Source organism: Plecotus auritus (assembly GCF_963455305.1).
Source record: "Plecotus auritus genome assembly, chromosome: 9".
NCBI lineage: Eukaryota > Metazoa > Chordata > Mammalia > Chiroptera > Vespertilionidae > Plecotus > Plecotus auritus.
The window spans coordinates 153,662,509-153,686,868 of NC_137783.1; the positions used below are offsets into that span (position 1 = coordinate 153,662,509).

The following is a 24,360-nucleotide window of genomic DNA, read 5'->3' on the forward strand; positions in this document are numbered from 1 at the left end:
TTAATGTTGTTTTTCTTTAATCACTGTGCGCTATAGGTCAAATGGATACACATCTACGTAATCACACAAAATCCGCTGCTTTTTAAATACCTGATCCCGAAAAACCAGGGAAAGGAAGTTCAGCGTGGCTGGTGGGAGGCGAATCGCGATTGGAAAGGCATTTCAGGCGTATCACACTCTAAACCACGCTGGAGGCCTAGGACTGAACAAGTAGCCCAGAAGGAGACGCTGAACATTTAGCGTCCTGGGAGAGGGGGGCCCTCCCGGGGCAGGACGGTGCGTGAGCGGAGGGCCCAGGAGGAGGGGCAGCGAAGCCAGCATCCAGCACCCTCCGGCGGCAGCGGAGGCCCGGGCGGAGCTCCACGCAGGGCGCGCTCACTGGGGCTTTTCGAAGAGGTACTCGAGGTCCGGGGCGCGCAGCCGCTGCTCCTTGTTCTTGTTTTTAGCGAAGTCTCTCAGCAGCGCCAGGATTTCGTTTTCGAATATTTCTGGGGCGGGTTTTGCTTCTGCAAGAGAAGAGCGGGCAGAACGAACTGGGTCAGCCAGTGAGTAGTTAGGCAAAGGGATCTTGAGCCTTGAGACTCGGCCTTGGCCAGGAGCCTGGGGGGGGGGGGGCCGGCTCCTCTCTCCCCCTCAGTGCTGAGTGCACATGGCAGCCGGCGCCCGGAGCGGCAGGCACGGCGCCTGGACCTGCGACAGGTGTGACTGGGACAGCGGCTCCTGCGGGTTCTCGTGCCCTCACGGCTGCTCTCGTGCTACAACGGCAGAGCCGGGCCACGAGGCTGAAACCTTTCCTGTCCGGTCCTTTGTGAACGAGTTTACCACCCGCCCTCTCGCCGGTCCTATCGCCACCGCTCTGCTCTGTTCTGCATTCGGTGTTTGTTGGCTTCTGGTTACTGTGCTTCTCTTTCTAGTCTGAGAGGCAACGTCCTTGGTTGTGGGTGACAGAAGTAGTAACTCAAGTCACTTAAGCAGAAAGGAACTCGTCGGAAGGCGATGGGAGGCTCACAAAGCGGACGTGAACCCGCGGGAGCGGATCTGAAGGGACGAAGGCGTGGAAAGCAGAGACGAGGAGGCCAGCCTCAGTCTAGGGGGCGGTTGGCAGGGCGCTCGCTGCTCACCTTCACCCCGAGACCCTCAGGGTTCAAATGACAAGCCCAGCCCCCGCGGGGAAGCTGAGGGAGCGTGCGCTGGAGTCACCCCCCACCCAGGCTGACACGACGCCGGGAGAGCATCCTCAACACCAAGCCTGGTCCCCCACTCAGCACAGGGCCCGCCCCAGGGGCCAGATGACCAAAGTCAGATCGAGGGACTCGGGGCCCCCCAGGGTGCTGGCGGTGGGAAAGAACCCTGCCCCCATCCCGGCAAGAAGCCAGGCAGACGGCAAACCCCTGAGTGCTCCTGAGGTCATCAGAGAGCTGAGGTCACAGGCACGGAGCAGAGTGAAACCGGAGCGGCCCCTTCCGAGAACCGGGACCTGAGCACGTGCTCGCCCGAGCCCAGCCCGGGAGGAGGCGGCGGGCAGCACACACAGGCGAAGACTCGGCTCGACGCTGAGCTCGCAAAGCCGCCGCGCACCCGCCACAGGCACGGGCGTCCCACCCACGGACAGGTTCCCTCAACCCCGAGGATGCTCCTGACAAGCCTGGGTTCAGAACGGGGGCTGGAGGGAAAGCCTCCCTCCCCGACGCAGGCCAGGAGGAGGGGCGCGGACCGCGTGGCCAGGAAAGCATGAAGCCCGGCCCAGGCCTGCCGCCGGCAGACAGAAGCCTCCAGAAGGTGAGCAGACCCTGTCTCCTCCGGGCACACGGGGGCCCACGGGGCTGATGGAGGGTGAGGGAACAGCAAGCCTCTCTGTGGGATGAGCAGGGGCTGATGGGAGGGTAAGGGAAAAGCAAGCCTCTCTGTGGGATGAGCAGGGGCTGATGGGAGGGTGAGGGAAAAGCAAGCCCCTCCGTGGGATGAGCAGGGGCTGATGGGAGGGTGAGGGAAAAGCAAGCCTCTCCGTGGGATGAGCAGGGGCTGATGGGAGGGTAAGGGAAAAGCAAGCCTCTCTGTGGGATGAGCAGGGGCTGATGGGAGGGTGAGGGAAAAGCAAGCCCCTCTGTGGGATGAGCAGGGGCTGAGAAGGCCGCCCCTCAGACCCAGGGCCACAGGGACTGAAGCTCCTCACACTAGCAAGCACCAAGCAGAGAGCAGCAAGGCTGTAAATGGGGGAGGGGGGGGAAGCAGGGAGGAGACTCCCTCTGAGGCACAGAAATGCCAGGAAGGCTGCAGGCTGAGGGTGAACAGACGTGGGAGAAAGGCCCCGGAAGTCCCGCCCCTCCCAGCGCAGGGGAGCAGGAGGCTGGTGCGCCGGAGGGAGCCAGAGCAAGAACAGGTCCAAAGTGAGCTTCACTCCTGAGCAGCCTGACAGGACCCCCTGCTGACAGCCGGCCCCAGGCAGGCCACTTCTGGGCATGAGCACAGCCCGCCTCAGTCTTCCTTGTCTTCCTCACGGTGTGTGACGTTCAACACACAATTACGAGACACACACACACACACACACACACACACACACACACACACGGCGAAGGGACCAAGCAATCCACAGAAACAGACGAAGGGATGACCCACAGACGGTTAGGGAATCTAAGGCCGCTGTGACCAACATGTTAAAGGCCCTCGTGGAAAAAGGAGACAAAAATCTATGAACCGGTGAGGAACTCCAGCTGAGTTGGGAACTGTAAAAGTGAAATGGGAAGGTTAAAAATAAAAATAAGCAGCCCTGGCCGGATGGCTCAGCTGGAGGGTCGTCCCAGGCACCGAGGGTCACTGGTCAAGGCACATGTGCGGGTTGTGGGTCCGGTCCCTGGTCAGGGTGCCGGGGTGCGTGTGAGAGGCAACCCATGTTTCTCTCTCACGTCGATGTTTCTCTCTCTCTCTCTACCGTCTTCTCTCTCTGAAATCAATTAAAACACACTTAATAAATAAATAAAAATAAGCAAATACGCAGAATGACCTCAACAGGTCCATCCTGAGACCTGACAGTCGAGAACGAATCAGTGAACTGAGGACAGGTCAACAGATATCACCCAACACAAATTACCCAAACGGATGCACGTAAAGGAAAAGAGTGAGAGGCACAGAACAGAATCCCAAAACTATGGCATCAGATGAACAGTCTAACGGAAGTGCAACTGGACCCCACATGCCCAGAGAACCCAAAGCAGGGTGAACACCAAACACAAGCATCTAGCATGTCATATACAAACTGCTGGAAGCCAAAGGTGAAACGCTGGGAACATTCAGAAAGAAAAGATACATTGTATACAAAGCACCAAAGACCCAGCAGAGCGCACGCCCAAAACTAGGCAGACCAGGAAACGGCACACGGTAACACTGACTGACCGGAAGCTGGCGGCACAGGGTAACCAAAGCCACAATAACCAGATCAGCTCCACCCAACAGCTCATCCTTCGGCCTCGCCAAAAGCGTGCCTATAATGTGCTGAAGAATGGTGAGCCTATAATTCTACAGCCAGTGGAAATATCGTTCAAACATGTCAAAAGCTGAGAGAATGCGTAACAGCAGACCTACACTACAAGAAATAGTAAAAAAAGTTCTTCAGGAATAGGATACCAGATAGACACATGGATCTACATAAAGAAATGAAGAACTCAGAGGCGATTAAAATAAGGGAAATATAAAATACTAGAGGCCCGGTGCACGACATTTGTGTACTGGGTGGGCTCCCTCAGCCCAGTTTGCACCCTCTTGCAGTCCAGGACCCCTCGGGGGATGTCCAACTGGGGGAGCAGGCCTAAGCCGGCAGGCGGACATCCCCCAAGGGGTCCTTAGCTCTGCCACGGGGGTGGAAGAGGCTCCCGCCACCGCTGCTGCGCTCACTAGCCGTGAGCCCGCTGGCGAGCCCGGCTTCTGGCTGAGCGGCGCTCCACCTGTGGGAGCACACTGACCACCAGGGGGCAGCTCCTGCATTGAGCGTCTGCCCCCTGGGGGTCAGTGAGCGTCATAGCGACCGGTCATACTGCCATTCGGTCTATTTGCATATTAGCCTTTTATTATATAGGATAATGTAATTTCTATATTATATAAATGTTATATGTTATGTTATCCATATATTTACATATAAGATACTATATGTTCTAATTTTTACATATATATTCTATCCTTTTCCTTATTTTAAATTGCTCTATAGATAATTGTCTGAAGTAAAACAACAGAAATGTAGTGCAGGCTTACAGCGTAAGTAAAAATAGAAAGTATGACAACAATAGCACATAAGAGGAGCCGGCGTGTGCTATGTAAAGTTCTTACATTATACATGAAGTGCTAGAATATTACTTGAAGGTAGACTGTGATTAATTAAAGATGGAGACTGCAAGCCCTAGGGCAATCGCTAAAAAAATTATAAAGAGAGGTATAAATAATAAACCGAAAGTGGAGTAAAATTTAAAATACTCGTTGAAAAAAAACCCATGGAAGTAGAAGGGAAAAGGAACAAAGAACAGATGGAAGAACTAGAAAATAAAATGATGGTAAATTTTAATGCAATCGCATTGATAATTAATCATATGTAAATGACCAAAACAGAGCAATGAACAGATAGCGATGATAACATTGGACAAAAAAATAAAGACTATGTTGTCTGCAAGAGGCTCCGTTTAAAGTAAAAGGACGGCGCACAAGCCTTGTGAGATCCCCGCCCGTGAACACGACCGGTCATGTCACCGCAGCACAGCTGGCCTTAGGACAGGGAAATGATCCAAGTGGCTTTGACCTCCTCACATGAGCTCTATTAAAAGCAGGGTTCTCTCCAGGAGGTGACAGGAGGGGCCGTCGGGCAGCTTTGAAGCAGGAGAGGGATTCCTTGTGAGGGAGGCTGCACTGCTGAGCTGGAGGGGCCACAGGGCACAGATCTGAGAGTGGCTTCCAGGAGCTGAAAGAGATCAACAGCTAACAAGACCACTGGGACTTCAGCCCCACAACCTGAATGAGTTTCCGGACTGCGAGATCTGGGCACAGCTCCTGAGCTAATAAACAAGTCACTAAGTTTGTGGGAGTGGTGGGGTAGAGGGGCCTATGGGGCGGGGGGGACATCTGTAATACTTTGAACAATAAAGATAAATTTAAAAAAAATAAAGTCACTAAGTTTGTGTTAATCGACTCCATAGCAACAGAGAACTAATATAGATGGAAAACACATACAGTGCAAACACTCATCAAAAGAATGCTGGAGTGACTAGATTACCATCAGGCACTTCGGAACAAGGACCACTATCAGCAATAAAGACAGGCATTATCTATAATAATCTGTAATAATAAAAGCATAACATGCTAATTAGACCGGATGTCCTTCCGGACAACCTTCCTGACGAAGCCGGGGCTGTGAGGGAAGCCCGGGTCCCGGGTGCCAGAGGGAAGCCGGTGCTGGCAGCCGGGGGAAGGAAAGCCTGCCCTTGCACGGATTTCGTGCATCGGGCCTCTGGTATAGTGATAAAGGGGTCAATTCATCGAGAAGATACAACAATCCCATTGTCTCCACATAGTAACAGAGCTTCAAAACGTATGAAGAAAAACTGAGAGAACTGATAGGAGCGATAAACCCGCAATTACTGATGGAGACGCAACAGTCCTCGCTCGCTGGCAGACAGAACAAGTACCGAGGAAATCTGCCAGGACAGACGGGACACGAACCTGCGGAACGGCTTCTGCTTCGTGACCCGCACTGAGTGGCAACACACACACAGAATGCCCAGAGGGTGCGAGGACGGGTGGGATGCCCCCGTCTGGCTCCACTCCAGCCCCGGCCTAGTTCTTCTTCAACCGGCCTCAGAGACCTGTGCGATGTCACTGAACCCCCTCTCCAACAGGAGTCTACGTTCGCACGCAAAGAACCCTAACCCATCAAACGAACGTCACACACCGTGGGAAAAGGAACAGCATCTGGGTGGAGGTCTATTGCATGAATAAAGCGGGGGAAACTGCCCAGGAGATAATTCCAGACTCAAGTCAGCCCAAGTCCGCCCACTTTTCACATTCCGCCCCCCCCCCCGCCCCCCCGCCAGTACCTGTAGCCCAGTGGTAAATATCCCAGTCATTACTGGGCTCGTTAATCAGGCGATCGTACAGGTTCAGCTGTTTCTCTGTCATTTGGTGCAGATATTCTTTAGCAAAGAGGCTGAAAACGAGAGAGAGAGAGAGAGAGAGAGAGAGAGAGAGAGAGAGAGAGGAAGAAGTTAAAAGGCCGGTCGTCTCGGGCCCAAGAGCAGTGGCACCAAGCCCCGCCGCTACCTGAGCAGGATGCAGTTCTCCAGCATGCCCCTCTTCCGGCTCTCGTACAGCAGGCGGGCTCTTTTGGTGGCTATGGGCTCATCGGTTCGCTCCTGCCACGGCGGCAGGGGGATTTCGATCATGTCTTTCTGGGAATCTGACGGGCTGTTCCCTCTGTAGGAACGGCTGAACGACGTCACGCTGGGCAAAGGAGACCCGAGGTGTTGCCTTGACAGAGCAAGCCTCTGGAACAAACAGACCACGGACATCTTTTCAACATCCAGTGACAGCACTGTCACCCCCCCCACACGCACTAGGCGCGAAGCGCGTTTGATTTCGCCCGGTCCTCGAGAAGCTTCGCTGAGACCGGCCCCACTTTACAGCTTAGAGGCCGAGGCTCAGGGAGGTGAAGGCACGGACCAAGGTCACTCCGAGAGTAACTGCAGTGAGACCTGAAACCCAGCTCTGACGGCAAACGTCCTTAACCAGTGCGCTTCCGGAAGTTCTCCAGCGGATGTATGTCCACCCTCCCTCCCTCCGATGCATTCCCTTCCCTTCCGGTGCGGTGTGTATTCTTGTCTCCTGACGGTTAAAATCTGAGCCTACAGTGTCGGCACGGACCCTAACCCTCCAAGGACTCCCAATCGAGAGACAGGCAAAGCCTATCACGATGCCATGAGAAGGTGCTCATGTCAGCAAGACGGCAGGACGGGCAGCCCCCCGCTCTCCCTCTCCCAGAAACCAACAACTCCGGTCCCCTTTACGAGAACTCCCGAAACCAGCGAAGAGGCCCCTAAGCCCCAGGCAAGCACAAGCAGCTGCATCCAAGCTGGCAGGGAAAGCCGTGACGACCCTTCATCGCGGTCCCTTCCCCGGGCTCAGCCTGGTGCAACGGAAGAAAATCCTCAGCCCCTGGCGCCTCCCTCCGGAGAGAGGGGGGCCTGAGACGTACGCCCAGCATGCCGACTTCTCGGGGAGCTGCCGGATGGGCTAGGCAGGGGTCCTCAAACTTTTTAAACAGGGGGCCAGTTCACTGTCCCTCAGACTGTTGGAGGGCCGGACTATAGTTAAAAAAAAACAAACTATGAACAAATTCCTATGCGCACTGCGGGCCCGGGACGCGTCGGCTGCTAAGCAGGACAGGCAGCGGCCCCCGGCGGGCCGGATAAATGTCCTCGGCGGGCCGCATGTGGCCCGCGGGCCGTAGTTTGAGGACCCCTGGGCTAGGGTTTGTTCTCTCTGAATCTAAGTGCTGGCAGGAGATGGGTGCTGCTGAGAACAAAGGCAAGCGTTTGGACTGGCCCACACTCACCCACCATGGCCCCTGCCCCTGGCTCTGCATAGAACAAGCAGGAGAAAGCCCCCAACTCCTGGCTTTTTAAATGGAAATGTATTAAACTCCCCAACCAAAATACATGGACTGGCTGAATGGATACAACAGTAAGATCCAGCCCTGACCGGTGTGGCTCAGTGGATAGAGCGTCGGCCTGCGGACTGAAGGGTCCCAGGTTCGATTCCGGTCAAGGGCATGTACCTTGGTTGCGGGCACATCCCCGGTGGAGGGCGTGCAAGAGGCAGCGGATCGATGTTTCTCTCTCATCGATGTTTCTAACTCTCTCTCCCTTTCTCCCTGTAAAAAATCAATAAAATATATTAAAAAACAAAAACAAAAAAAAGCCCCAGTGTGGCTCGGTTGGCTGTAGCATCGTCCCACACATGGAAAGGCTGCAGGGTCAATCCCCGGTCAGGGCTCGTATGAGAAGGCAACCGATCCATGTTTCTCTCACCCATCGACGTATCTCTCTCTCTCTCTCCTTCCCCTCTCTCCAAAGTCGATAAGCATGTCCTTGGGTGAAGATTTAAAAAATAATAATAAATAAGACCCAACTATATGCTGTTACACGAGACTCATTTTAGATGTAAGGATACACAGGGGCTGAAATGAAAGGAGGGAAAAAAAAGATATTTCATGCAAAAGTGAGCAGAATGACCCTACTCATATCAGACAAAACAGACTTTAAGTAAAAAAACTGTCAGGGGAAAAAAACACACCTGTCAGGAGATAAAGAAGGGCATGATGTGATGATAAAAAGGGCAATTCATCAGGAAGATACAACCGTGACACATACACACACCATCAACATCAGAGCACCCACATATATGAAGCAAACATTGTCCAAATAGAGAAACAGCGACACTGATAGATTTCAATGCCTCTCAGAGCATCCGGGCAGAAGATCAATACGGAGGCAGAGAACTTGAACAACACTATAGACCCAACTGACCAGACAGACAGACAGACAGAACCTTCCACCCACCAGCAGCAGCAACAGGTTCCTCTCGGGCACTCTGGGAACTTTCCCCGGGGGAGATTACATGCCAAGTTACAAAAGAAGTCTACGGAGGCTGAAATTATACCAGACCTTTTCTGACAACCATGGCAGGAAACTGGAAAGAGCCGAAGGAAAGCTGCGACATTTGTAAGTATGCGACATCGACACACTTAACCAATGGTTCAAGGGCGTCCAAGAAGAAACCGGGAGGGAAATGAGGACCTATCGGGAGAGGACAGACCCAACCTACAAACTGGGATTAGGCGCAGCAAAAGGGAGCGCTGAGACAGGTACACGGCGGGAAACATGAAACAGGAAGAAAGGCCGTATGACGCGACGTGAGATCATGGAGGTGTCAGGCAAGACTAAAGAACTGAGATTGGGGCGCCCCGAGGCCGCGCCCCCTGGGGAAGGGGAGAAATCCGCACGGGGTCTGGCAGGAAGGCTGATCTATTCCAGCTCCACTACCCTGCGGGACAGGCACGCAGCGGGCGCGGGAGAGGGCGGGAGCGACCTGAAGCTCCCGATTTTGCAAGAAGGACCTCTCCTCGGGTCTGTCCTCGGGTCTGTCCTCGCCCCGGACCGTCAGCAGCGGGACGCCCCTGCGAGACTGCGGAGGAAGACGAGACTCGGGGTCCGCGGCGGCCCGCCTAGGGCCCCAGAACCTGCACGCTCCTCACCCGCGTCAGAGCCGGCAACACGGCGGCCAGTGCCATTTTCCCCCGACCTGGACCGGAAGCCGGTCCCCCGGCCACTTCCTGGAACTCCCGGAGGCCGGCCTCGCGGAAGACGCGCCCGGAGCCGGAAGACACTTCCCTGCGTGTGACGGAAGTGGCCGTGCGTCTGACGCCCCTGGCGGAGGGGAGGGGGGAGGCGGGATCTGGGGGGCCGTGAGCGGTTCGCGCGCTTCGGGCCTAGTCCGGACTCGCCGCCTCCGCCGCCATATTCCCGGTAACGGGGGCGCGCGGCCGGGGGCCGGCGGGGCCGGAAGAGGGCTCGGGGCCGGCGCCGAGGCGGGGAGGGGGTCGGTTGAGTTGGGGGCCGTGGGAGTCGGCGGAGGGAGGGAGGCGCGGGCCTTTGTGGGAGGGGGCTGCGGGCGCTGGGCCGGGGCTGCGGGAGGGAGCGGGGCGGGCCTAGCTGGGGGCGAGGACTGGGCCTGGGTGGGGAGCGGGGGCGGCGGGAGCTCCGAGACCCGCGGGGACTCGGACCCGGGCCGCCTGGGGCCTAGGCAGGTGCGCCGGGCGGGGGCTGCGGGCTTTGCCTCGGGCGTTCTTCGCAGCGCCGCCCGCGGGCCCCTCGGAGCGGAGGCCTGGACGTGCCCGCGGCGCCATGGCCAGCTGCGGCGCGGCTCGGGTCGGGCCCGAGGGTGATGGGCAGCGAGCCCCGCGAGCCTGGGCGGCCTGGGAGAGCGAGGGGCGGCGCGAGGCCGGGGGCGGGGCGGGGCGCGGCGGGTGGGGCCGAGCTCGGGTGCCCGGAGGCTGCGTCTCTGGAGACGGGAGGTTGGCAACCATTGCCGTCCGTCCAACCCGGGACCCACATGCCATCTAACTCTTGCCTCTTTCTGGATATCGCAGTGGCATCTTCCTTACTTTGTCCGTTTTCCGGGCTCGCGACCTGCCTTCCGGAGCCATGTCAGAAGGAGTGGACTTGATTGATATATACGCCGACGAGGAGTTCAATCAGGTGAGGGGTCGTGGAGAGCTCGGGGACTCCTGGATCAGCCGGGAACCACCTCCAGCACACTTGCGGTGGCTCCAAGTTATGCCAGCCCTTGGGGGTTTTGCTGCCTGAACACGCCTCTTTCGGGTCCCTCCAGCACACACTTCCAAGTCGTCTGACCATTCTGTATGTTAATTGAATCCTCAGGCTTCATTAGAAAGGCTTTGATTTAAGAGCAAATAAAAGTCAGGTTTAATGGCATGGTGCGTCAACCTGTGGAATGCGCTGCCCGGGAGCCAGCGTTGGATGTCTGTCTCCTCAAGGACTAACCACGCTTACAACCCGGAGTCCTGTTTCCTTAGCGTTCATAGGACAATGTTGACATCTGTTCCTTTGTGATCGTCTCAGGCTGCAGCAGGGAAATAGTTGTTAGTCCCCTCTCTCTCCCATAAGGCAGTGCAAAGGCACAATATAAAGATGCTCTAACATTTCATTTCAGCTCCATTCTGATTGCTTTCATCTCCTCTAACTAGCTTGACTCCAGGCTTCAGAAGGCATTTTGATGAATGTAATTGTTTGGGAGATTAGGGGAGAGGCAGAGGCTTGGGACAAACAGTTAAAAAGCAAGTGTAGACCCACTCACATACCTAAGTTGGATTTGTTGCTGCTTTTATGTTACCTCAGAGAACATTATACAGTGATTTTCCTTGAAACAATCATCATATTTAAAATTTGATGCTGAGCTCTTGAGGTCACATCTCAGAATGTTGCAAAGTCTCTGTTTAAAACTTCGTGTCTTGCCTGGATTGTTTGCAGCACCGTTCTACCCGAGTAAGCTGGTTCTTCCCTTGGCATCGCCATGGGTGCACAGTAGGGCTCGGGAAAGGGTAGAAGAACAAACTGGAGAAGGAAAGTGTGCTGCTTGGACTCTGGCTGGGGTATGAGGCAACAGAAGAGGTTGAAATACATGCTGGTTTTTTTCCACTTGGCATAAATTTACATTTACAAAACTTGTAAAAGTATTATGCCTTTTTAACATAGAGATTTTAAAACACAAAATAAGAATGTAATGACCTTGGGCCCATTATACAGCTTCACCAGTTATACATTTTTTTAATGTTTTTTGTTGATTTTAGAGAAAAAGGAAGGGAGAGGGGGAGAGAGAGAAACATCGATCAGCTGCCACCTGCAACGCGTGCGCGCATACGCGCTCACACACACACACACACACACATACATGCACACGCATACACACACGCATACATGCACACGCGTGCAATTGAGCTGCAACCCAGATGTGCCCTCACTGGGAATTGAACCACTGACCTTTCGGTACATGGGGTGATGCTCAACCAACTGAGCCACACAAGCCGGGCACCAGTTACACTTTTTTTTTTTTTTTTTAATATAATTTTATTCAGAAAGGGGGAGAGAGAGGGAAACATCAATGAAGAGAGAGAATCATTGATTGGCTGCCTCCTGCACACCCCCATTGGAGATCAAGCCTACAACCTGGGGGATGTGCCATGACGGAATCATACCGTGACCTACTGGTTCATAGGTCGATGCTCAACCACTGAGCCACGCCAGCCCGGCACCAATTATACTTTTTTTTTAATAGCCGTTTTCTGGTGTCTCAGGTAAACTGGATGCGTCTGCATGTGGGTGTTGATTGATTTAAATACATGAAAAAAAATTTGTTAATTTCAAACAAGTCAAATACTATAGATAAAAAGAAAGGTTTAATATGATAAGTAGCTTATAAACCATTGCTTCCCTGAGTTTTCCATGCTACTTTGAGGCAGACTTTTACTACCTTTCAACAAGTTACGGTTTGTTTTTAAATGCACGATAGAAAGAAAGAAGACTCGCTGCGTGGAGTTGGCTCCCTTCTGTGGGTGGGGAACAGCGCTGCCTCTTTGGGAAGGGGGCAGGAAGGGGTCCCTGACCGTAGGTCTAGCCACAGTTGGCCTAAGAAAGCGGAATTTCATTATTTCCTGAACAGTATAAGTTGTAGGTCAGAGACAAGACACCGGCCTTGTCCAGAGGTCACTGCTTTGTCAGAGTGGAAGTCCTTGGCCTCAACAATTGGTGTCCTCTGACCTCTTACTAAAAGGAATTTTTTCTGAGTCTGAGATAAGCCAAAGATGGTGTGTGGGATCTAGTAGACATTTATACCAAACAGACAACATTTGATGTTCTGCAAGTTGAAGGAAGTGTAGATTTTTAATGTCTTGTGGAGGGTTGGGGGAGGAGTGCTTTTTACCCCCATCAGTGAGTTAATTTTGGGCAGAAATGGTTTTAGTGTTCTTCGGAGGCTGCTGAAGAAAGAGTGAAAGCTCTGTCTGGCCGGACTTGTTAGAAGCCGGCTTAGCGTGAAGGCAGTCGGGACAGATAGTGCTTTAGAGTGCTTTGAGAATGTTCTGGTTCACCCCAAACTGACCCATGCTCAGAAACTCCATCCCGGGGACTTTGCTCCCCAGGGAAAATGAATGCATCTCCTAGCTGGAGCCCTGCGGTGCTGACTCCCTGATCCCTTCCTTGTGCTGCCAAAAGCCTCTTACAAGACTCCTGCTTCCCAGGGAGTCTGAGACCCACAGCTCCTCCCTGGGCAGCGGAGAGGAGCTGGGGAACAGCAGCCGCGAGCTGCCTCTCTCCTGAGTGTTTTCTCTGTTCCTTGTGCAAGACAGGCAGGCGTGCCCTGACGGGTTTGGCTCAGTGGATAGAGCGTCGGCCTGCGGACTGAAGGGTCCCGGGTTCGATTCCAGTCAAGGGCATGTACCTTGGTTGCGGGCACATCCCCAGTAGGGGGTGTGCAGGAGGCAGCTGATCAATGTTTCTCTCTCATCGATGTTTCTAGCTCTCTATCCCTCTCCCTTCCTCTCTGTAAAAATCAATAAAATATATTTAAAAAAAAAAAAAAAAAGACAGGCAGGCGCTTGGCGCAGCCGGCCCAGTTCTCGTCTTCACTTCCATCAGCAGGTGTTTATTGAGCTACTTCCGTTTGCGAGGCCTGTGGTGGGACTAGCGAGGTAAAGGGAGGAAGCATCCGTGTGCTCCCAGAGGGGTTTCTGGTGGGTGAGGGTAATGGAGAGTGACAGGGACGGAGGCTGGGAGGTGAGAACTGTGGAGACGGTAGTTATAAAACCTGAGTTTTTTAGCTTTGGTTACAATGAAAAGAAGCAATGCTGGCAAGCAGATCGCTTTGAGAAAAATAAATCCTGGGCTTTAGTACTTCCCTCAGATATGGAGGAAAGGGGGCTGGAGGTGAGCGTGCAGATGAGGAATTGTTACTTAAATTTAAAATTCTGCTAGTTCTCTTGTTAACCAGGAAGCTTCATGAGATCATCACAGTTCTGTGCTGTTGAACACCAAGCTCTTTGTGAGATGGTCATCCAGTATTAAATACTGCCTCTTTAGGTAAAAATTTTTTGGTTTTTTATATATTTTAATGGATTTCATAGAGGAAGGGAGAGAGAGAGAGAGAAACATCAATGATGAGAATCATGGATCGGCTGCCTCCTGCACGCCCCACACTGGAGATTGAGCCCACAACCTGGGCATGTGCCCTGACCGGGAACCGAACCGTAACCTCCTGGTTCATAGCTCAACCACTGAGGCACACTGGCCAGGCTGGCTTGTTTATCTCTTTTTTTGTTAATTTGTAGAATTAGGGTTTGCCTAACCTAATGCATCACTGCGTAAATCATTCACTTACTTGGTGACGAGAAACAACTTGAAGTCATTATCTGTTCCTTGTTTTCCAACCAGAAGGAGAAAGAATTGATGTCACTAGCAGATTTAAATCCAAATGCAAATGGATAGCTTGTTTCTTCAGTAAAGTTGTACCTCAGCCCGACCCCCAGCAGGCCTTCCTGTGCGTGGGAACAGCTCCGTCCCCTCTGAGCCGAGGCTCTGTGGCCCGGGGGACCCACGTGCATCTCGGGACAGCTTTGCACTTGCTGAAGCCTTGGTGTTCCGTGCAGCGGAGAGGCGACCCGGGCAGCTGGGCCTCCGGGACTGAGCCTGGTTCTCCGAGGGGCCCTGAGCGAGGAGCTGACTGGCCGAGGCTCGTAACACGGGGACACCCCGGCCATACGTTTGCCCTCTGAGCTACCCAAGTCTGAACGTTAGTTTGTTACCCACGTACCAGTGGTAACTTTTGTTTTCAGCTTTTAGACACACATCCCTTCCTTACATGGAAGGAATTCCAACTTGACTCCACTGACTAGCCAAGATGGTGTGTTTTTTTTTTGTTTGTTTGTTTTTTTAAATATATTTTATTGATATTTTACAGAGAGGAAGGGAGAGGGATAGAGAGTTAGAAACATCGATGAGAGAGAAACATGGATCAGCTGCCTCCTGCACACCTCCCACTGGGGATGTGCCCGCAACCAAGGTACATGCCCTTGACTGGAATCGAACCCGGGACCCTTGAGTCTGCAGGCCGACGCTCTATCCACTGAGCCAAACCGGTTTCGGCCAAGATGGTGTGTTTTAAGTGCCATTTCAAAATTCTTGATAAAAAGAAGGCAACCTAGTATGAAGCAGTGCTCTCCAAGGATTAGATCGTTGGAGAGGATCAAGTGCTTTCTCTGTCTTTAACCACAGGGGTGAATGGCCATAGCTGGTACGGGAACAATTAAGTGATTTATATAGAGTTGGTATAGTTTGGAACATAAGGTCTATAAAATATTTACACACAGAATATTTGTCAGCGTGGCCCTAGCTTTGTCTGCCTCATTCAGTCTGTTACCCACCCGCACTCTGCAGCGTTAGCGTCTGTTTTCCGCACACACCCATTTTTATGCAAGATCCTTACTTACTTCCTGGTTTGCCTGGAACAGTCTTCCAGTGCTTGCCTGACTGATTCCTTCTCTTGCTGCTAAGCTGCCCCTGAAAGGTTCCTCTCGCCATTCTCTTCCTGACATTTTCACAAGGTTTAGACTCCTCCCCCGTGGGGTTTCTTAGACCAGCGGTCGCCAATCGGTGGTCCGCAGACCACTGGTGGTCCGTGAGGTCCGAAAGGTTGGTGACCGCTGTCTTAGGGTCTTTGTGATCTTTGAAATTATTCACATGCCGCAGGAGGTAGAGCCTTTCCCCTTCATTAGCAAAACACTGTTATGTTGGTGTGCATGTTCCCTTGTACTTCAGATAAGCTGAGAAAATGAAAGACGGTTTCCAAAAGCGTGTGATGGTGCGTAGGCCTGAGTGAGTCTGTGCACGGCCAGTGTGGCTCTCAGGCTGCGTGTCAAGCGGTCACCGGTTGGGTTCCTGGTCAGGGCCTGGGTTGTGGGCTCGATCCCTAGTGGGGAGCATGCAGGAGGCAGCCAGCCGATGATTTCTCACTGATGTTTCTTCCATCTTTAACTCTCCCTTCCTCTCGATCTAAATCAATAAAAACATACTTTTTAAACAGTGATTTTTGTGGTGAGTCTCACCTCTAGTCTCATTTGAGAATCAGCAGTTCTTGTGTTGATATTGAAGGGAGACAGTCATTGGAGTTTCCTGTCCTGAGTCCTTCAGACAGGAAATGACTCTTCAGGGAACTAGACAAGTTACCTCATGTAGGTTTTTCCTGTATTCCCTTTTTTAAAAGGCAGCAATGGCACGAATGAGCTGTGGCTTCCGTGAAACACTTTGAAATTCTGTCTCTGTCATTTTGGCAGCTTAATCTTTAGCGTTGTTTGAATGTTAGAGTGTTAGCTGGAAAAATACTTCTCTGATCCTTTAAGAAAAGATCTGAGATAATGACATTGCAAAATCTGAAATTAAGATACTTTGATAGGAGTTCTTGTGGTTTTAGGGTTTTGATGTATAGTGTTAGTCAGCTTGGGCTTCCATAACAAAATAATAAAAACGGTGCTGTGAACAACAAAAATTTATTTCTCACGGATCTGGAGGCTAGAAGGCCAAAATCAGGTTTGGGTTCTGGTGAGGCCCCTCTTCGGGGTTGTGGGCTGCCAGTTACATTCTCACACTATGGAGAGCAGAGCAAACAGTGTCTCACTTGACTCTTACAAGGGCCCTAATCTCATCCATGAGGGCTTCACCCTCACGACCTCGTCTAATCCTAATTACCTCCCAAAGGCCCCCCTCCTCATACCATCCCACTGGGGAGCAGGGTTTCAGCGTATGCGTGGGGGCGGGGCACCCAGACATTCAGTCCATACAGTAACGTATGGGGGTATGGGGGCGGGGCACACAGACATTCAGTCCATACAGTAACGTATGGGGGTATGGGGGCGGGACACACAGACATTCAGTCCATACAGTAACGTATGGGGGTATGGGGGCGGGGCACACAGACATTCAGTCCATACAGTAACGTATGGGGGCGGGGCACACAGACATTCAGTCCATACAGTAACGTATGGGGGCGGGGCACACAGACATTCAGTCCATACAGTAACGTATGGGGGCGGGGCACACAGACATTCAGTCCATACAGTAACGTATGGGGGCGGGGCACACAGACATTCAGTCCATACAGTAATGTATGGGGGTATGGGGGCGGGGCACCCAGACATTCAGTCCATACAGTAACGTATGGGGGCGGGGCACCCAGACATTCAGTCCATACAGTAACGTATGGGGGCGGGGCACCCAGACATTCAGTCCATACAGTAACGTATGGGGGCGGGGCACCCAGACATTCAGTCCATACAGTAACGTATGGGGGCGGGGCACCCAGACATTCAGTCCATACAGTAACGTATCACATAGGCAGAAGGCATCTTACAGCAGCGCTCGCCGACCTTCGGACCTGACGGATCACCAGTGGTCCTCGGACCACCGGTTGGCGACCGCTGTCTTCCAGAATAGACATTTATATTGTACGTGCTCACTGTGACGGAGCTCCTGGTAGGGATACATCTCTGCTGAGCCTTACATTCTAGAGAACTTGTCCTTGTACCATTAAACATCTCTGGTGTTGCTCAAAGACATCTCCTCTGTAGGCGTCGTGGTACAATACTGGATCTGTGTGTCACTTGGGAAATAGAACTTAGTGAGGGGAAATTCCCCCAGAGTTATTAACTTCCTTTTACTTTATTTTTTAATGTTTTTTTGACGGTTATTAGAAAGATGGGATTGTGTACTCTGAGTTTTAGAGCTTCCCTAAATCTTTGTGTAAATCAAATAATTTAAACCAGTAATTCCCATTATTTTTTATGTTTTGGTTCTCATTTTAACATGCCTTTTCCCTGCTTTCTATTCCTAAATATTCTCCATTTCCTATTAAATAGAATAATGTTTGTGTAACTCTTGATTTTGAAAGTGCATAAGATACTGACATTTCCATTATAGTGTGTCTTAGACGTGGTGTTTACAAGCTAACCTCATTGATATCAACAGTCAGTGTGTCCTGCATTCTTTTTTAATCATCATTTACCTTTTCAGTCTCACAAGTGCCTGGAGCTAGAAACATCGCAGACAACTCCCAGGGTCTTAGAAGAAAAACCTGCGTGAGAATAATTAAGTGAAATGGTTTTAAATTAGGACGTTTCCTAGAGTAGGACAAGGAAGTTTGGTACATTCTATAAAGGGTTTGTGGATTCTAAGTAAACTAGAGGGAAACAGAACGGACAAAACGAAAGGCTTGCCAACCCACCTTTGCCGACCTTCGTCTCTTAGGACCCAGAGTTCAACAACACAGATCAGATTGATCTGTATGATGACGTGCTGACAGCCACCTCACAGCCCTCAGACGACAGAAGCAGCAGCACTGAGCCACCTCCTCCTGTTCGCCAGGAGCCGTCTCCCAAGCCCAACAACAAGACCCCTGCGATTCTGTACACCTACAGCGGCCTGCGTAACAGGCGGGCTGCTGTCTACGTGGGCAGCTTCTCCTGGGTGAGCGTGGGTAATCTCAAAGACTGGGGGGGGCTGGAGGGAGAGCGCGGGGAGGTGATGGCATTTTCAGAAACCAATGTTGCACTGCTTTGTGCTCTGATGGGGTCGGATTTCTTTTTCCTGGGATCAGGTTGGATTGATCTCTGAAAGAGAGCTATCCTGAGGACGTTCTGATGCCGAAGAACGCAATGATTAAGTGGGTAGTTGCTTTTCCTGTCATCTTGTTACCACCCCTGACCCTGGGGCTTTATGTCTAGCAGGGTCATCTGTGGGATGAGATTTCAGAGTGAATACCTTGAACTCTTGGTGGTCATTAGATGGTCCTGTGAGAATGATGGGTGACAGGGACCAAAGGCCTTGATAGCTCTAGTACACTCGGGGTAGGTGGTGATGGTTACTCTGCGAGTTACTGTGTGACATGTTTTTGGGCTGCTGGGGGGATTTGTCTTCCAAATTAGGAAATGTATATGCTGGGGGGAAGCTCCTGACCATGGTCAACCCTGCATATCAGATCTGTAATTAAAAGCTGCTAGTGTCAGCGTTTGAGCTGATGACCAGCCAGCCCAAATGGCAGTCAAAGTTAAACTAGGTTTGACTCTTACTCTCTAAAGGTGGGGATTATGGAGGGGGTGGGTGTTTGGAATTCTGTAGGGGAAGGACAATAAGAAAAGCCTGCACTAATGGAAGTATTGATGGGCTTTGGGGTTTCCTGTGGGAGGTCATGGCTGTGAGTAGAATCCTAGGTTTGGGGAAAGGGTTGGGGACATTCTGGGTTGGGGGTGGGGGGCAGTGTAGCTCCTGACATTTCTTCCTTTTCCATTTTGCCGGCCCCAGTGGACCACAGACCAGCAGCTGATCCAGGTTATTCGCTCTATCGGAGTCTATGACGTGGTGGAGTTGAAATTTGCAGAGAATCGAGCAAATGGCCAGTCCAAAGGGTGAGGTCTGGGTTGGAGGTTCCCCTTGTAGTTTGTAACCGTCGGGATAACAGGTCTGCACTCTCTCTTGGCCCTGGATTTTAACCCCTCCCACCCCTGGCCCAGTTCACTGCCTTGGTCTTGGCAAATTGCCTTAGAATGGGGACCTGGCTGCAGTGTAGTAGAACATCTATACCTTGAGGGGCAAAGAAAGCCGACTTCTAATTTCAAACCAGTAGGAAGATCATAGACTGACACCTTTTTGTTGTTGGTAGGTGTGTGTGTGTGTGTGTGTGTGTGTGTGTGTTCAGTAATAGCAAGGTATCTTTTGCTTGGCCAGTTTTCACTAAAAGGGGAGGAAAATGTCTTTGTTCTTCTGTTGTCTGTAGATCTCACTCATTTGTAATGTTTCTCCCCCAGGTATGCTGAGGTGGTGGTAGCCTCTGAAAACTCTGTCCACAAATTGTTGGAACTCCTGCCAGGAAAAGTTCTCAATGGAGAGAAAGTAGACGTGAGGCCAGCCACCAGGCAGAACCTGTCACAGTTTGAGGCTCAGGCTCGGAAACGTGAGTGCGTCCGAGTCCCAAGAGGGGGTACGTGGAGACCATCTGTATGAATGGGGAAGGCTGTGGATTTGTTTTCTGTGCTGTAGGCTCAGCCTACAGTGTGAAGGAATGGGGGAGGGAGGGGGGGCTGTGGGTGGCAGCGTGGTCAGATTGGCCCAAAATGAGGCCTGTGTGGGAGTCAGGTTCAGGTTTTACTTTGGTTCTGCCGCTAAGTCATGTGACTGTGGGCTTATTTCCCCATCTGAACTAGATACATGATGTTCAAAGTTTCTGTCAACTCTAAATTGTGTGTTTCTGTCTAAAAAAAAACAACTCCGTGTATAGTCAGTGAATGGGCTTAATTTTAAGACATACCTTTATAAATTTTTAAGAAGGAGCCATCCTAAAATGTAAGTAAGGTATATAAAGATGGCTGTAATCTATATATATAAAAGCCTGTGCATATAAAAGCAACCAGCCGACCGTCTGACCAGTAGCTATGATGCACACTGACCACCAGGGGCCAGATGCTCAACACAGGAGCTGCTGAGCTTCAGTGACTTGGCAGCTGCGGTTCTTGGGAGGGAACCAGAGAGGAGGGAGCCCGATTCCGGGGTGCGTCACCCTAGAACCGCCCTCTCGCAATCCAGGACCCCTCGGGGGATGTCGGAGAGCCGGTTTCAGCCCCATCCCTACAGGCCAGGCTGAGGGACCCCACTGGTGCATGAATCCATGTACCGGGTCTCTAGCCCATTGGCTCCCCACTTTGGGTCTGGCTCCCCACCAGGCCTCTAGCCCTTTGCAGAGGTTGTGGGTCTGGCCCTTACAGAAACTTCTCGGCTCGGTTAGCTAAATGATGAGACGGGCAGGACCTACTGGCTGCGGCCTGATGTGTACCGCCCACACTGGCCCATCCGCTTAACACCGATTTCCGGTGGAGGCAGCGAATTTTCCCGCTACCACTCTCGGCTGGGAAACTGGCCGTGGCTTTCCTCCTCCTCGGCGGACAGTAGCGCCGGTGGGCAACCTCCGGGGAGGGAAGGCAGCAAAGGCGCAGCTCAGGTGGGAAGAAGGAGGTTCCCTGCCACAGACTGCCTGGGGGAAGGGCCTGGGCTGCATCCGGACACTGAGCAGGGTCCTGTCCTAGGCCCACTGGAGTCCAGGCTCCGTAAATCCCGTTTGCTAGTAAATAATTGGTTTGCAGCTCAATGCCCACCAGACTTCGGTTCCTGCCAAACTAGGGTAAAGTGCGGTGAGAGAAGCGAGACAGACAGAGAAAGTGACATAACATTGGGAGAAGAGAGGAGGGAGCCTGATTCCGGGTGCGTCACCCGAGAACCGCCCTCTCACTTCCGGGACCCCTCGGGGGATGTTGGGGAGCTGGTTTCGGCCTGATCCTCGCAGGCCAGGCCAAGGGACCCCACCAGTGCATGAATCTGTACACCGGGCCTCTAGTTTGTCATAAACCAAGATTGGAAGGGTGCTCTGTCAGGAATTGACCTGAAGAGGTGCTGGAGAAGGTGAATTTAACAGTGTTTCTCCAGCATTTTCTAGGGGCGCCGGATATTTCAGTCTGCTTGGCAAGTATTTATTAGAAAGAAAGTTGCATCATACTACCTTAGCTCCACGCTAGCATCTCTTAAGTGCGTCTTACTCCTTTTATTCCGACTCTACTCACCACGCACCTTCCCACCCTGGTCTGGCTTCCCAGCGAGGCCCTCACTGGGAAGAGAATGCACTGGCCAGCTGCTGCCCGTATTGGGTCTGCTTGGCAGCGCTGTTCCCGTACTGTAAGTTAATAAACGGGCATTCTGGTTTATGAATCCGTCTCCTGTGAGCTTGGTCAGTATGAATCAGTCTCCTAGCGTTTGGTCACCCCTGGTGAACTGTTCAGGTTGGGTTTCTGAACCTGGGAAGCCTGAGGACTGGGCCTCCCGCGGTGCAGCCACTGCAAGACCCTGTCTGACACAGGCAGCTGCCTGCAAGGCCCTGTCTGAAACAGGCAGCTGCCTTTACTTTCCTGTCCTGCAGTGGGAGGCTGGGGGGGGGGCGGGGCGCAGACGCCCTCTCCAAACAGTGCCTTGCATTGATTGGTGGTCCCTGGGACCGTGGATGGATTGATTGAAGGTGGAGCCCTGGCTACTTGGCTCTGGCGTAGGAACAGCTGTTCTTTTACTAGATGGAGAGCTTACAGGGGTCCTCAGACTTTTTAAACGGGGGGCCAGTTCACTGTCCCTCAGACCGTGGGAGGGCCGGACTGTAGTTTAAAAAAAAACCATGAACAAATTCCTATGTGCACTGCGGGCCCGGGACGCGTCGGCTGCTAAGCAGGACAGGCAGCGGCACCCGGTGGGCCGGATCCATGTCCTCGGCGGGCCGCCTGTGGCCCGTGGGCTGTAGTTTGAGGACCCCTGGGTGGATGTGGTCTGAGCTCCCGTTGCTCTGGTTTAGAAGGCGCATCCTTTTCTTCCTGGACAACTTGTATTTTCAGGTCCCTTCTGTTTTAGTCTTCCTGTAAAACATCCCTCTTCAGACTCTCCTGAGGTGCATCATTTCCAGCTGCCTCGGGTAACATTCCCGCCTTCACGTGGCTGTTGGCTCCTTGGTGTTACCTTTCTGTGCTGAGATGGTGGTGGTGACTGAGCCATGTTTTTCTGTGTTGTGGGCTTGGCCTCTGTTCATTCGCTGAGTACAGTTGGTGGACTTCGTTGTTGAAAAATGGTTGTTACTGTTGGATTTGTAGTCAAAGATACAGAACAACCGTGTAGATGGGAAGGTGGCTAACGGTCAGAGCTCACACTCACTAATGCTTGTTCTTCCTTCATTCGGGAGAGCTGGGGTAAGCCAGGTGTGGTGTGTTTGAGACAGACAGGAGGCGCTCCGATAGGCACTGCGATAGGCCGCCGTAGAGAACTGCAGTGGTTGCGGGGTGGTGAACCCCCTTCCGCTGGAACCGGGTGGGGTGGACGGACAGGGTCTGTCTGAGGAGCGCTCTGCTTTCCACACTGTCTGCTCACGGTCTCTCTGCTCTGAGACTCCCCCGGCCAAGCGAGCACGTTCTTCAGTTGGATTCCACGTTGACCCGGCCTAACGTGGCTGCCGGGTGAGGGAACAGATGTAAGCAGGGGCTGGACAGGCCAGGGCCATGCTTTCAGCTGCATGCCAACATGCTCCGAGCCCGCTGCGCTTCACCCCACACAGCGTGCTCTGATGTGTTCCTGGCATGCTGCCCTGCGGGGAGAACATGGGTCATTGAATGTAGTGGGAGTTCCCGCATTTGAGGCCTGTTTTATTCCAGGCTTTTGCTACGAGTCTCTGTTCTCAGCTGTGTGCCATCTGCTCCTCCTGTGGTAGACCTCTTCTTGGCTTAGCTCCATTGTCTCTCTCCTCCAGTCTCCACTCTTCTCTTGGCTGTGTGTCTGTCATCCCGGTCACCGCTCTCGGTATATGGATGAAGTGTCACCATCCCCGGCCCTTCCTTCTCTTTCCCCAGATTCCCTAGTTCAAGTGCCTGGGCAAGGAGGGAATTCCAGGTGTGCAGCAGGATAGAGAAGGTCGGCTAGCGCCCGTCTAAGGAGAGGGTTCTGCATGCTTATTACCAGGGGACATGGAATTTCAAATCACATTGACTCCGGCTGAACAGTGAGGGACATACTCAACACTGTCATTTTCTCACGGGTGTTAGGGTCCTTCTGGAATTAAAAATACAAAACAGATCTAAGGATAAATAATGGGAAGCACGGATGGTTCTAGAGCAGCCGTGGGCAAACTACGGCCCGCGGGGCGGATCCGGCTATTCTATCCGGTTCTCTTGCTCTCCCCTCCGCTCCTTTACTTTGAATTTATATTAGTTCACACAAACACTCCATCCATGCTTTTGTTCCGGCCCTCCGGTCCAGTTTAAGAACCCATTGTGGCCCTCGAGTCAAAAAGTTTGCCCACCCCTGTTCTAGATAAAGAATATTTTTGACATAAGAGTTTAAGGTGGTATTGCCTTCTGGGTTTATGTCTTTACTAAGTCGCCTCAGCTTTTCCTCTGACGCCAAAGAAAAGGCAGTAGATGATTCTACCTTCTTTTCAGCCACCTGTCACCTTGCTCAGGAGGTGTCCGATGACTTGCTGAAGGATGAACCGGTCCTGTGGGTGTGTCTAAAGCCTGGGCAGTGACAGTCGTTGCTTTGCTTCATAGGAATACCTCCACGGGCTCACTCCCGAGATTCGAGTGATTCTGCTGATGGACGGGCCACGCCCTCTGAGAACCTTGTACCCTCATCTGCCCGTGTGGATAAGCCCCCCAGTGTGCTGCCCTACTTCAACCGCCCTCCGTCAGCCCTCCCCCTGATGGGTCTGCCCCCACCTCCAATTCCACCCCCACCGCCTCTCTCCTCAAGCTTTGGGGTCCCGCCTCCTCCTCCTGGCATCCACTACCAGCATCTCATGCCCCCTCCTCCTCGATTACCTCCTCATCTGGCTGTACCTCCCCCTGGGGCCATCCCACCTGCCCTTCACCTCAACCCAGCCTTCTTCCCCCCACCAAATGCTACAGTGGGGCCTCCACCAGATACATACATGAAGGCCTCGGCCCCCTATAACCACCACGGCAGGTAAGAACTACCTGTTCCTTCCACAGCTGAGCCAGGTGTAATGGGGGGACAGGGAAGCATTTTTGCTCTCCGAGGAAGGAAGTGAGCATTGAATTCTGGTTTTCCCTTGTGGGAAACGGTAGTCATAGTGTTGAGTCCTGGTAAATACTTACCTAGTAGATAATGTTTGCATCTT

General features: G+C 52.5%; 2 protein-coding genes across 7 annotated transcripts in view; one reads left to right on the forward strand and one right to left on the reverse strand.

The window, feature by feature from the left end:
• Window positions 1–10,034, reverse strand: SDHAF2 (succinate dehydrogenase complex assembly factor 2). The gene is made up of 4 exons (XM_080641502.1): window positions 9,287–10,034; window positions 6,295–6,518; window positions 6,072–6,181; window positions 1–506 (listed from the first exon to the last, which is right to left on the reverse strand). The coding sequence occupies exons 1-4, from the start codon at window positions 9,320–9,322 to the stop codon at window positions 376–378; spliced, it is 501 nt and encodes a 166-aa protein (XP_080497628.1). The 5' UTR covers window positions 9,323–10,034; the 3' UTR covers window positions 1–375.
• Window positions 8,740–24,360, forward strand: part of CPSF7 (cleavage and polyadenylation specific factor 7) — a 26,645-nt gene continuing 11,024 nt past the window's right edge. Inside the window, exons 1-7 of one of the 6 annotated variants that reach the window (XM_080641500.1) lie at window positions 9,459–9,557; window positions 10,181–10,289; window positions 17,901–18,119; window positions 18,954–19,057; window positions 19,457–19,629; window positions 23,771–23,926; window positions 24,128–24,185. In XM_080641500.1, coding sequence (XP_080497626.1) covers window positions 10,236–10,289; window positions 17,901–18,119; window positions 18,954–19,057; window positions 19,457–19,629; window positions 23,771–23,926; window positions 24,128–24,185 — 764 coding nt within the window. In that variant the 5' untranslated portion in view covers window positions 9,459–9,557; window positions 10,181–10,235. Of the gene's footprint in view, window positions 8,758–9,458; window positions 9,558–9,820; window positions 9,839–10,180; window positions 10,290–17,900; window positions 18,120–18,953; window positions 19,058–19,456; window positions 19,630–23,770; window positions 24,186–24,360 lie in introns of those variants that run through there. The other 5 variants (XM_080641501.1, XM_080641497.1, XM_080641496.1 and 2 more) reach the window with 5 other exon arrangements.

Excerpts from the sequence above, each read along its gene's own strand:
- SDHAF2 (XM_080641502.1), bottom strand. The coding sequence starts at position 9,322 with ATGGCACTGGCCGCCGTGTTGCCGGCTCTGACGCGG. Across the intron at positions 6,519-9,286 it reads TGTTGCCGGCTCTGACGCGG|AGGCTTGCTCTGTCAAGGCA; the intron begins GTGAGGAGCGTG and ends TGTTTGTTCCAG. Across the intron at positions 507-6,071 it reads TATTTACCACTGGGCTACAG|AAGCAAAACCCGCCCCAGAA; the intron begins GTACTGGCGGGG and ends CTTCTCTTGCAG.